This window comes from Mesocricetus auratus, unplaced genomic scaffold (genome assembly GCF_017639785.1).
Source record: "Mesocricetus auratus isolate SY011 unplaced genomic scaffold, BCM_Maur_2.0 Super-Scaffold_100024, whole genome shotgun sequence".
In the NCBI taxonomy this organism is placed as follows: domain Eukaryota; kingdom Metazoa; phylum Chordata; class Mammalia; order Rodentia; family Cricetidae; genus Mesocricetus; species Mesocricetus auratus.
Window position 1 is genome coordinate 5,870,128 of NW_024429205.1, and position 12,649 is coordinate 5,882,776.

The 12,649-nt window shown below is 43.4% G+C and overlaps 1 protein-coding gene across 12 annotated transcripts in view; it reads right to left on the reverse strand.

The window, feature by feature from the left end:
* Window positions 1-12,649, reverse strand: part of Kidins220 (kinase D interacting substrate 220) — an 82,493-nt gene that overhangs the window by 39,461 nt on the left and 30,383 nt on the right. For all 12 annotated transcript variants that reach the window (XM_040730833.1, XM_040730832.1, XM_040730831.1 and 9 more), the window contains exons 16-22: window positions 12,031-12,182; window positions 11,466-11,755; window positions 10,124-10,264; window positions 8,940-9,183; window positions 8,328-8,416; window positions 6,774-6,918; window positions 3,432-3,594 (exon numbers count right to left, since the gene is read on the reverse strand). In XM_040730833.1, coding sequence (XP_040586767.1) covers window positions 3,432-3,594; window positions 6,774-6,918; window positions 8,328-8,416; window positions 8,940-9,183; window positions 10,124-10,264; window positions 11,466-11,755; window positions 12,031-12,182 — 1,224 coding nt within the window. The remainder of the gene's footprint in view (window positions 1-3,431; window positions 3,595-6,773; window positions 6,919-8,327; window positions 8,417-8,939; window positions 9,184-10,123; window positions 10,265-11,465; window positions 11,756-12,030; window positions 12,183-12,649) is intronic.

Sequence of the window (12,649 nt, forward strand, 5' to 3'; positions counted from 1 at the left end):
TTAAATTGTTAGAACATCTCCCAATGGATGGGTTTTCAATATGTTGAGCAAACTGTATTCCTACAGTTCTTCATTATAGATTATTTTATTTAATTATTTCAAGTAAAACTTCTTTTGAATTTTCAGATTGCTTTCTATACTCTTTTTCTTTTTGTTGGCAAACTACAAACATTCTCTGTATTTATAGGAATATTTATTTCTTAAAAAAGAAAAGCATCTCAGAGTCACCCTAAATCCAGTCCACTCTCAGACGGCAAGACCATCAAGGTCTGAGGTCTAAAGTAATAGGTCGGTTTAATCATAAAAGAAAGTTGGCATCACCTCATTTTACTTTAATATGTATTATTCTATACTGATGTGATCAAAATAAAATGTTCCCCCAGAAAAACTCACTCTAATTTATATTCATTATGATTAAAAAAAACATTTCTCCCTCCCCAAATATTTCTTATGCAATATTCTGTTTTTCAGAAAAGGGAATAAAATTTGCTATTATCTTTAAATTACATGTTAAGCATTTGCTAGTTCCTACAAGACATATTTTAATTTAGAAATAAAAAACCCTCAAAACTACCTATGAGGTTCAGATGGTGGGATCTGTAATAAAAGCACAGGCAATTCCTTCTCTGCTTCTTAGCTGCCCCAAAGAGAGCATCTCTGCTTCCCAGGCTCTCCCTGCCATGAGAGACCTTTGAAACCATGAGCTCAATGCATGTATTCTCTCATAAGCTCCAGTCACAGTACCAAAAGCCTGACTAACACAGAAAATGATGTCAAACAAGTGGGGTGGCTGCAGTGGCATCCCAGAGGTGTAGTTCAGAAGCCTGTGACCTGGTTTGCAGGAAGAATCTGAAGAAGTTGGAAATTTAGGCTAGAGAAGTTCTAGGACGTTCTAAGTAGAGCTTGTGGGTGATTACGGGAGGAGCTCAAGGAACCAGAATATTGACAGAAACAAGGACAGTAAGCACTGTTGATCAGGAAGCAGATGCAAAAGACTGTACTGGAACAGGACTAGAAGGCCAGGAATACTAGACTCCAGCAAAGACCTGTCTACATTAAAAGAGACTTTTAGACTTATATGTCTGCATGTTTTCCCTGCATGTACGGATGTGCAGCATGTGTGTGCTGTTGGACAGCACATGCCTCCATGCCTGACACAGATCTACAGGATCTAATATTTGCCCTGTGGGTTTTTATTTTGTCCTATGCCTGATTTTTAAGCCCCTTTCTTCCTTCCTTCCTCCCTCTCTCCCTTCCTTCCTCCCTCCCTCCCTCCCTTCCTTCCTTCCTTCCTCCCTCCTTCCCTCCCTCCCTTCCTTCCTTCCTCCCTCCTTCCCTTCCTCCCTCCCTTCCTTCCTTCCTCCCTCCCTCCCTCCTTCCCTTCCTCCCTCCTTCCCTTCCTTCCTTCCTCCCTTCCTCCCTTCCTTCCTTCCTCCCTTTGGGAAGGGAAATCTTTAGTCTGTGTCACTGTAATTTGGAAATATGTTGTTTCTTTGGATATTACAGGGTCAACAGTTAAGAGTCTGTCTTGGGTCTCAGAGGAGATACTGAACTTCAACAACTGAACAATACTGGAACTGTTAGGGCTGTGAGGACAGATGGACTGGATGCATGTCACATGATGATACAGGTCTTTTGGGGGGGGTCAAGGTGGAAAGTTATGGTTTAAAGAGCCTTGTTGAGTGTCAAGTTGGCAGGTGTTAGTTGCAGAATGCAGGCAGCAGCATCCCCCAGGCTGCAGGCCCGGGCAGGATAAAGGGTGGGAAGAAGTAAGCCTGAAAATGCAGATTTTCCTCTATGCTTTCTGGCCACCATCCTGTGAGTGGTTCCAGTCCTCCATGCTCTCACAACACAACAGACCATAGCCATGAACCCAAACTAAATCTTTCTTCCCTAAAAAAGCATAGAGAGGAAAACATCAAGCAACTATCTCTCAGTAAAGAGCAATGGTTTTAGAATGAGAAAACCCACCCAGAAAATGACTTAACTGACAAACTGTTCAAGTCACACTCTCTCCCACCTCTACACCCAGAAGATGACTTAACTGACAAACTGTTCAAGTCACACTCTCTCCCACCTCTACACCCAGAAGATGACTTAACTGACAAACTGTTCAAGTCATACTCTCTCCCACCTCTACACCCAGAAGATGACTTAACTGACAAACTGTTCAAGTCATACTCTCTCCCACCTCTACACCTGTTTTGAATATGTATGTTTTACTTTCAATCAGAATATAAACCCTCAAACTCAAGCATTTGGGGGCAAACAATAGGCTATATATAATTTCTCCACACATAATCTGAAGACTTCAGCTTACACTTGTATATAGATACATAAAACATAAAGGGAAATAAGCCATGACACTGATGAAGCAGATGGAATTGATGTGAATAGAAGAGTCTCGCAAAGGGTGGGATGTTTTTTGTAATAGTCTCAGTCTTGAAAAATTCCTTGAACTTGAAAGTATTTTCAAATAGAAAAGACAAGTAAACCTATGTACATCCTTCAAGGACACAACATGCTTTTCTCTCCCCCCCCTCTGGCTACCCCACCAGCCCCTATAACACATAAGAGCAGAAAAAAACAACACATAAGCTCTGGCTGTCAGCAAAAAGTCACAGTGATGAAGAAATCAACTAGCGTGAACAAAAGAAACTCAAAGAAAGCAACCAAGCCCCCAACACCTAGAGTCTTGGCTTCTTTAAGAAAAACAAGTTGGGCTGGTGTGGGTTAGCAGCAGGATGTGTGACCGCCACGCATAAGGCTCTTGGAGTTTCAGAATGAGTGACCTATGGAGTTAGAGACACCCAGATTAAAATGCCAGCTCTGCTGCATGAGACTGGGTGACTCAGGAGGCAGAGACAGGAGGATCTCTGTGAGTTCAAAGCCAGACTGGTCTACAGAGCAAGTTCTAGGACAGTCAAGGCTACACAGAGAAATCATGCTTCAAAAAACCAAAAACTAAAAAACAAACAAAAAACCATATACTAACAATACTCCTAGGGAATAAAAATTATCTGAACTCCTAAAGATTATAAACTATGAACTATATTAATATTTTATTTATATTTTACAATAGTAGTTTCAATTACACCCAATTTTATAAAACTTTACAGTTTATGCAAGTTATCTTTTTCTAAGAAACAGTTCGCTACTTTATCAGACTACCAATTGGACCTTGAAGCTAGTATAAGTGTTCTGGCAAACAAAAACATTTGACTTTGCAACTTTACAAAACCAGTAAATCTTACAACTTACACACTGTAAAAAGAAGACAAGTACAAACGAGCTCACTAGGACAACTCGAGGACAGCAGGGGACCCAGGGGCCCAAAAATTCAGAAGTAGAGGCTTGGCATGCCGCATTATTTGTGTGTTTTAAAACTCAACTCCAGGTGAAGTTAAGGGCAAAGAAGTCAAACCAAATACCTCTCATAGATGGTCTTTAGTGTCATCTGATCGGGGACACCTTCAGTCTCTTCCAGATACAGTATGAGCCATGAAGTTCGGTACGGCCACTGCTCTGTAAGGTTGATCCAGCTGGCCAGCCTGTCCCAGTTGAAAGTAATCTGATTGGCTCTTAGTAACCGCCCTTTAGGGAATATGTAAACATTTCAAAATTAGTAGGCATACTAAACAGAACATTTAGCATACTCACAAATAACTAATCTTTAGAATTTGAAAACTTTGCCATATGGCTATAATACATACTTAAATCTAGTTGGTTTCTAAAATCCAAAATTTAAAGATTCAGAGGGCATGGTGGCAGACACCAGTAACCCTGGCACATAGAAGGCTGAAGTAGGATATGACAAGTCTGAGGCTAGCCTGAGCTACACAGTGAGAGCCTGTCTCAAAAAGTAAACCAAGAAACAAAATAAAGCACCACGGTGGTCCTCGGGGCTCTGGTGTGACTGAGGCCTTCTCCTTGGACCTCAATATACCAGAGCATCTTTGCTGTATGACCTCCCTTCTTCCTTACTTGGACAGATCATGTCAGAAACTACCGACCCAGGTACAGTGTATCCAGAACTTGTTATTTGTACATTGAATGAAATGGCCCTGTTTGTAGGGTGCTCGGAGGACTAACTCAGCATTCTACCTCAGAGCACGCTGACTTGTAGACAACTGCAATCCTCCGGTCTTCAGAGTTCAGGCTTCCTTCCCCTGTACCTTCACCCTCACCTTGACTTGACAGGATTGCAAACCGTTCTCAATTGAAAACACCCAATTTTATGGCATCATCAGCTCAATCCACACCTGGACTCCCATCTACTTGTCTGTCTGACAGACTCTAACAGCAATTCTTTTCCCCCTGTCATCATCCAGTTGTCCCCCGGTCTCACACCCTCACTATCCTAGTGTCCCACTGACAGGATGTGACTCTTCCATCCCAGTGAGCTTTGTCACAAGTGTCTGCCAGCTATGCTCGCCATAGACTTATTGTAAACACTGATGCTGGGGTGGAGCCCAGAACAAAACGGATGATATGACCACATCCTTCCTAAAGCACCCACTCAGTGTAACAGACAATAAATCCAATAAGCAAACAGAAACCTATGGAATAACTGCGAATACTTAACTAAATGGGTATTTTTTTTGGAGGGGGGCAGCAAAAATGAAAAGCTGACCACTAAAATAAGTTTGACAATGTACTTTTGTAGAAGGTTGTAGAGGGCTTCATGTGCCCAGCTGGCCTTGGCTTCCTTATCCTCCTGCCTCCACCTCCAGAGTGCTACGATTACAGATGTAAACCTCCATATCCAACTTATTAACTTGCCCAGGCTGGCCACGAACTTGAGATCCTCCTGCTGTGCTGCCAGGCCTGGCTTTAGCATCAATTATTTAAGGATATCAACTCTGGTCTGTTTCCAGTGTCTGACGACGTGTAAACGATCTAAATTCCTTCCTGTGGACTTTGGAGTCATGAGGCCAAGGAGCTGCAACTCTTTAACACCACTTCCACTGCTCTCCAGTGCCCACTCCACCCAGGCCTGTACTCCAGCTGTTCTGGGGGTCCCACTGCACAGCCTTGGACTGCTGTTCCTTTGCTTAGAATGCTTCTCAAAAGAAGTCCGTAAAGTGTAATTCTAATTTCATTCAGGTCTCTTATTCATTCACAATTGCTCCCAGAGCAATCAAACAAATCAGACAAAAAACGCTTGCATGAGGCCTCCCATTCCAGAGAGCAGATGGACAAGGGAGAGTAAGCGACAGTGTCCGAAGATGGCTTTCTGTGGAGCAGGATGAGGCAGGGAGAGGAGGAAGAGGAGCCGTTTCATTTGAGATGCAGGAAGGTCTCATGGAAAAGCTGACACATAAGGAAGTGAGAAAACCCACTGTTCATACAGTTCAGGAATCCTTACAGGCCGAGTCAGTGACAACTGGTCAAGACAGAAAGCTGAGCTCTAGGAGCTGCAGTCAAGGGCAGCCCAGTGTTAAAGGGCAAGAGGAAACAAACCCAGAAAGTGCAGCACTCTGGACACCAAAGGAAGGAAGAGCTTCAAGAAGAAGCAACCAACACATTGTCGCAGGTGCTTGTGGGGTCCCGAGAAGGACTGGGACCTGGCAACTGCGCGCTCCACGTGGAAGCCGCTGGGGAACTGGAAGTGCAATTGTACTGAAATCCTGAGAAGAAGGGCATTGGGGGAGCTTGAAAGGACTGATGGAAGAGTAGTATGAGAAAGGGCAGGGAACTCTTTGCAGGAACTTTGCCAGGGACAGGGACAGGAGCAGGGGCAAGGGCAAGGGCAGGAGCAGAACCAGGAGAAGTCCCAGAGAGAGAAAGAATTTGAATAAGAGGAACATTGTCTTGTTTATTGTTTCATTTCTGCAACACCCAGACTAACTCTCAGCATAAGGACATATTATCAAATGAGTGTGTCAGTGTTACTGAGAATATCAGGAAACAGTATCAAGTGCAATTCCAGTTGGCAGAGTCACCACTAGGAAATATCAGAAGGTACCAAGTAATACCATGTCAGGAAAGAAACACATTCTGTAAGTTACATTGCAGGTATGTCTAAGAGTACCCTAATGCTAATTAGTCTCAGGATAGCAAAGAGCAGCACCCACACAAATAATATTCTCTCTCTCTCTCTCTCTCTCTCTCTCTCTCTCTCTCTCTCTCTCTCTCTCTCTCTCTCTCTCTCTCTCTCTCTCTCTCTGTCTCTCTCTGTCTCTCTGTCTCTCTCTGTCTCTCTCTGTCTGTCTGTCTGTCTGTCTGTCTGTCTCTCTCTCTCTCTCTCTCTCTCTCTCTCGCTTCAGTGTAGCCTTGGCTGTGCTGGAACTCATTCTGTAGACCAAGCTGGCCTCAAACTCACAGAGATCCACCTGCCTCTGCCTTCAGAGTGCTGGGATTAAAGGTGTGTGTGTGCCACCACTGCCTAGCTAATAATCTCCATTTTATTATGAACATTTTATTCAAAATATCATATAAAAACTAAAACAACATAGCTGTATGTGAAAAATCTGAATTTCAACACAAATATTAACTGTGCTGCTACATAAATTTACCCTAAATATAAAGCAAAAGACTTTCAAAATCATGAAATTTTAAGATAAATTTCCAAATGCTATCTGATTATCAACTACCACTGATGTCAACTTAATACAAAAGTGATTGTCACAATGCTCTGTTAGCCTTGACGCTTACTGTGGTGACAGGCATGAAACTCCATAGCGGAACATGCATTCAATGCCTACTACCTCCAAAAATATAAGTAAAATAAAGCTTATTATCTATCACAGAACATGAGACACAAAAGTCACCTGTCACAGAAACAATATTGAGTAATCGTCTCATGGTCTGAGGACTGATGTCACTGAACCAATCCTCGGTGACCAGCAACTTCGTGAGATCAAAGGACATCTGCCGGGTGATGGTCCTCTGCATTTGTCTTCTGCGGTAAGTATCCTGAAACAGAACACCACCAGATAAGAGAGTTAATGTACACTTATAAGAACACCAAAACGGGCTGCAGAGTCAACTCCGCAGGTAAGAATAGCAGAATTTACAATATTAACCAATGAGGAAGGTACAGTTTCAGCAATACATGGGATGCATGCCCTCTGAGAGCTGCACAGGTGCAGCAATGCATCGGATGCATGCCCACTGAGAGCTCAGATGCACGTCCACTGATAGCTGTATGGTTAGGAAAATCTTAATTTCAAGATGAGAAGTGAGCAGAACTCCATAAAGAGAACGCAGCCCAACTTCATGAAGCCCCCATACTAGAGGAACCCTGAAACAATAAAGCAAACAAGCTCCTGCATGGACCTAGGAATCCAGCATCTCCATTTTTAGGCTGTTTTAAAGTGTTACACAGTTTTCTCCCAGGCACAGCCACTCTTAACTTTCTTTGACTCTTTGAAGAGTTAAAGAGTTTAAGGCTGGAGTGGACAAGGATCCCATCTCCTAAGAGAAGAACAGACACAACAGAGGCGTAGCCTCCTAAAGGAGAGTCCTAAAGTGTGGGATAGGTGGATGCAACCACAGGTACCCAAGAGCCTGGGCTACCAGAAGAGAAATTCAAAATGCTGACAGGCACACTCCCCTGACTTTAGCTATATTAACTGGCACTCATAGTAAATTTGAATATATGTAAAGCATGTGGGCACAAAACCAAAGACACAAGGTTTAAAAGGTAATGTCCAAATGGCAACCAAACCAGAAAAAAAGACAATGCTAATATAACCCCACGTCAGCCACCCCTAAGCAACACTATCAGCAAGGCTTCTCTGCAGGTGAGCATCTTCCCACTTTATAAAACGTTTTTGCTCTACAATTAAGATGGATGGACCGGAAACCCAAGGAGTCTGGGAAGGGCCTAAAACTACACGTGTGTGTGGAGACTACTATACAGACCTTGCAAATGTTGGGCAAGGAGGAAGAACGTAAGGAGATAAAGGTGGAGGTGGCACTTGCTCAGGAATGAATGTAGGACACGATCACTTTCTGGGCTATGAAATCTTAGGAGTCACTGGGCAGCGTCAGCACCTGACCTGGGAAGTGGCTGCAGAGGACAGAGACCTCTCCTAGTTCAAGGTCAGTCGCTGCTGCTCTGGGTACGGAAGCTCAGAGGCAGCTGGCACCAGAAGGGAGCTCAGCACCGATGTTGATCTCAAGAGCTTAGCATTGTCTACAGAAGAGCATTAGGAGGCACTAGCTTAACTCTAATTGAATAACCCTAACAAAACACAATCAGTGTCAGGATACAGCTAAGGGGCAGAGTACATGCTTAGTGTGCCAAGGCTTGGGTCCTCCCCAACACTGCAAGGGAAACTCAATCACACATTAAGTTAATGGCACCGAGGGTTCCTTACCCTTCTGTTGAGAGCTGTTTTGCTCCCAAGCTTTGTCATCTCCCCAAGACTGTTCTGTGAAACTCTTCTGTCGGCGTCCTCCTGCACCCCTGGAAGAATGCATCAAGACATCATCCTGGTGGTTTAAACGAGAGTCCCCTGAGCCTCAGGTGTGTGAACACTAGTTCACAGCTGATGGCGCTGTTAAGGAGGGGTAGGGGCGGAGGCCTTGCTGGAGGAAATGTGCTTTCAGAGGTGGGTTTGAGGGTTTAAAGAGGTATGCATGCCAGTTTGTGTTTTCTCTGTTTCCTGTTTACAGTTGAAGATGTGAACTCTCAACCTGCCACTCCAGCTGCCAAGCCTTCCCTTATGCCTGCCCACTGCCATGCTTCTCCACCATCATGGTGCTGGAATCTCATCACTCTGGAACCACAGCCCAAATAAACTCTTCCTTCTACAACTGCCCTGCTCATGGCATTCCCTTACAGCGTTACAAAGTACTAATTCAAGCCCCATGTGCACAAAGTTGTTTCGTGGGATATGAAAGATACATAAAATAGCAACAACATTTTTCAAGGTAAACAGAGACTATAAAAACCTTCAAGTCCAAGTACTTTAGGATTTGATACCTACCTGTGGTATCTGGGCATGAAATGTCCCCATTTGTTGCTGAAGTTACAAGATACTTCTTTGCACTGCTAAGGCCACGACTATTAAGGAAAACTGGTAAGTGAACTATATTGCGCATATAGTCGTGTCCATTTATATTTGAATCACGAAGCACACTGTTCAGGTTCTGGTTGATGGCCTTTATAATAATGTGAGGATCGCTTGCAAAAATGGCAATAAAGGGGCCTTTTGAGAACAGAACTCGGACCTGTGGCAGAAGACACAAATTTAAAAATTACTCAGAATCCCAGCACTCAGAGGCAGAGGCAGGCAGATCTCTGTGAGTTTGAGGCCAGCCTGGTTTACAGAGTGAGTTCCAGGACAGACTCTAAAACAATACAGAGAAACCCTGTCTCGAAAACAAACAAACAAACAAACAAAAAACAAAAACTCACAAAATAATATCTTTTTAAAATCTGTACTATCTTAGCTGGGCAGTGGTGGCACACACTTTTAATGCCAGCACTTGGGAGGCAGAGACAGGCAGATATCTGAATTTGAGGCTGGCCTGCTCTATAGAGCTAGTTCCAGGACAGCCAGTGTTATGCAGGGAAACCCTGTCTCAAGAAAGAGAGAGAGAGAGACAGAGAGAGAGAGAGAGAGAACAATTTTTATAGGTGGTTCAATCTTAGTGTTGGTGTTATCGCCCACCAATGACAAACACAACAAAGAGTTAATTTCAGATACCTGAAGCCTACACAAAAGGAATCTTCTATGAATAGATGAGGGTGAGGTCCTGGGCACACCCATCTCTGCAGTTTACCACTGCGTTTATAATACACCTTAGATTGCCTGTGTTCTGCTTTTTAACACAAAACTATAAATTGGGTTCCCTCTGTCATGTCAGAATATAAACACAACTGTCTGCAGAGTTGAGCCACACTCGCCATTGAGAGATGCCCCACAAGTGTGTGTGTGTGTGTTTTCCTAATCATCATCTGCTGAAATTATTTAAATGTTCTTCATTAAACATTTACTTCTACAGGATTTCTGCATTTAAACAATTAGTTCTTTTTATAAAAGAGAAATTCGTCAGAGAAACCAGTGTTTCTTAAATCAGAAGCACAGTTTCCACCCAAGCTGCGACAGCTGTGAAGTCATGCATCCTACGTGGCCACAGTGACAAGTTTGGGGATAGGGAGACGTACGGTGTCCAGCATCTGCAGGACCTTGTCCTGCTCACAGGCATCCAGGCCATCGATGATGACCACCAGCCTTGTCTGGTTCTGAGTGAAGCTGTCGATGGTTTTAGCCATCTTGGCCATCAACTCCACCTCGCACTTCAGGACCTGCACAAAGCACAGGAGATACAAGAATCTGAGACACAAGAGAAAGCTATCCAGCAGGAGGAGAAGAAACTCAAAGCTCTTACTACCTAACCTGGAGTAAGGTTTCAGTTCACGGACTGACAACACTTCACTCCCAGAATGTCACGAGGAAACCCTATGACAGGAGTTTACAAAGGACAGAATGGGTTGAGAGACTTGCTTGACAAAATCACAGACTCTGAAATGACAAAAGACTTGGACTTGAAGTCTACCCAAGAGTCCTACTGACTGACTGCTGCGCTACTCTTGGCTCTTTAGTGACATCTATTTTTTTTAACAAAGCTAAATGTACTCAAACTACAAGGTCCAAGAATTATAATCCTTTGTATTTACTCAAAAGAGCTAAAAACTTACATCTACACAAAAACCTGAACACTGATATTTACAGCAATTTTATTCATAACTGCTAAAATTTAAATCAACAAAGATATATTTCAGTAGGTAACTGAATAAACATACATTCTTCATCCAGGTAACAATATTATCCAGGCCTAGGAAGCAATGACATTTTAAGCTATGGAAGGGAATATAAATGACTACTATTAGATCAAAGAAGCCATTATGAAAAAGCTACATATTGCATGGTTTCAACTACATGGCATTCTAGAAAAGATACAACTACTGACATAGTAAACTTATCAGCATTTGTCTGGGGACTGGGAGAGACAAAGAGGACTGAGGAGGTGAGGCAGGAACTTTCCTGGCAGTAAAATACTATAATCATGGGTATGTTATCAAAGATTTATGCAAACCCAAAGAATGTACAGTGCCAAGACTGAACCTAGCATAAACTGGGGACACTGAGTCTGACTATGACAGGTCAATGCAGGTCCATTAACCGGTGCAACTGGAGCACTCTGGTGACAGGTATTGTAACAGCAGCTGTGCATGCGTGCTAACACAAGATATACAGGTTATAGCTTAATTTTCCTATAACTGTAACAAACTAATTACACTAAACTAAACCCACAGACTTGGACATGTAGCTGCCTGGTAGGGTGCTTGCCTAGTATTCACAAGGTCCCAGGTTCAGTCCCTACTGCTGAACAAAGGAAAAACCAAAGCAACAACAATAAAAACCTCTACATAACCCTGTAACATTTTGAGAGCATGGCCAGTGAGCAGCATATTCCCACTACAGTTTCCTATGGGGAGCACTCACTTTCATGAATCCCTCACTTTTCAGTTTGTGCAGTTTGGAGGCAGCACTGTGGAGGCGTTTTCGCTGAGAATTTAGGAGAGAGTCCAGCACTTGCCACCATGTTCGGCAGTTCAGCACAAAGGCCAACCCCACGACAGATGCAATTGATATGAGGACAGCATTGACTGTCAGATGTTTGGGGTCAACTCTGAATATAGCCAAAAGAGTAATTCCAGCAATAATGCAGCCCACGACGAAAAGAAAGATGATAAAAGATGGGAGACAGCAAGTTTTTTTCCATTTCTTTTTACCTGCAATAGAACAAATAGTATTGAGAATTATTACAATATCATGTACCCAGAAGACCATAATCTTTATGGTCAAGAGGTTCAATTCATGATCTAATGAAGGCAAATAAACATTTATTCCCTTCCTTACCTCTAGAAACACACCAGGAAGGAATGGAGGCAGGCAAGTAGAAAGGGGGGAGGGGGAGGGAAAGAGGGGAGAGGGGAGGGAGGGAGGGAGGGAGGGAGGGAGGGAGGGAGGGAGGGAGGGAGGGAGGGAGGGAGGGAGGGAGTCCTACCCTGAGTATCTTCAGTCTTGAATACTCGAAAAAGCCTGGTAGCCAGAAAGCCAAACTCTCTCTCACAGGCATCTGAGAGAGTGGCAATCATTTCAGCCAAGGAAGTCTCTCCACCCACACTCGACAGTCTGTTGTAATCTGTAAACAAAAACCTTGGGAGAAACCAAGCAGGAAGTTACTCAGCTATCTGATGCAGAACTTCCAACTTATGTCAGCCATCGCTATCATTTATTCTACATTTTCTTCCTTTTTAAAAAGACAGTATCTGTTTCTTCTTTTAAAATTTTTAATTTTATGTGTATGAGTGGTTTGCCTGAAGGTATGTCTATGCACCACATGTGTGCCTGGTGCCCACAGAAGCCAGAAGAGAAAGTCTGCTCCCTCAGAATTGGACCTACCATGTGGGTGCTGGGACTCGAACCCAGTCCTCTGGAAGAGCAGCCAGTATTCCTAACCACTGAGCTATCTCTCCAGCCCCCATTTAGTCTATATTTTCTTGACGTTATTTAAAAGTTCTGAGGCAGAACATGTGATTACTCATCTTCTACTCTGAGCACACTGGAGATTCTCTCGAGAAGACAAAGACGCTAATGTGTTAAATGTGCGAATGGCCACTGGG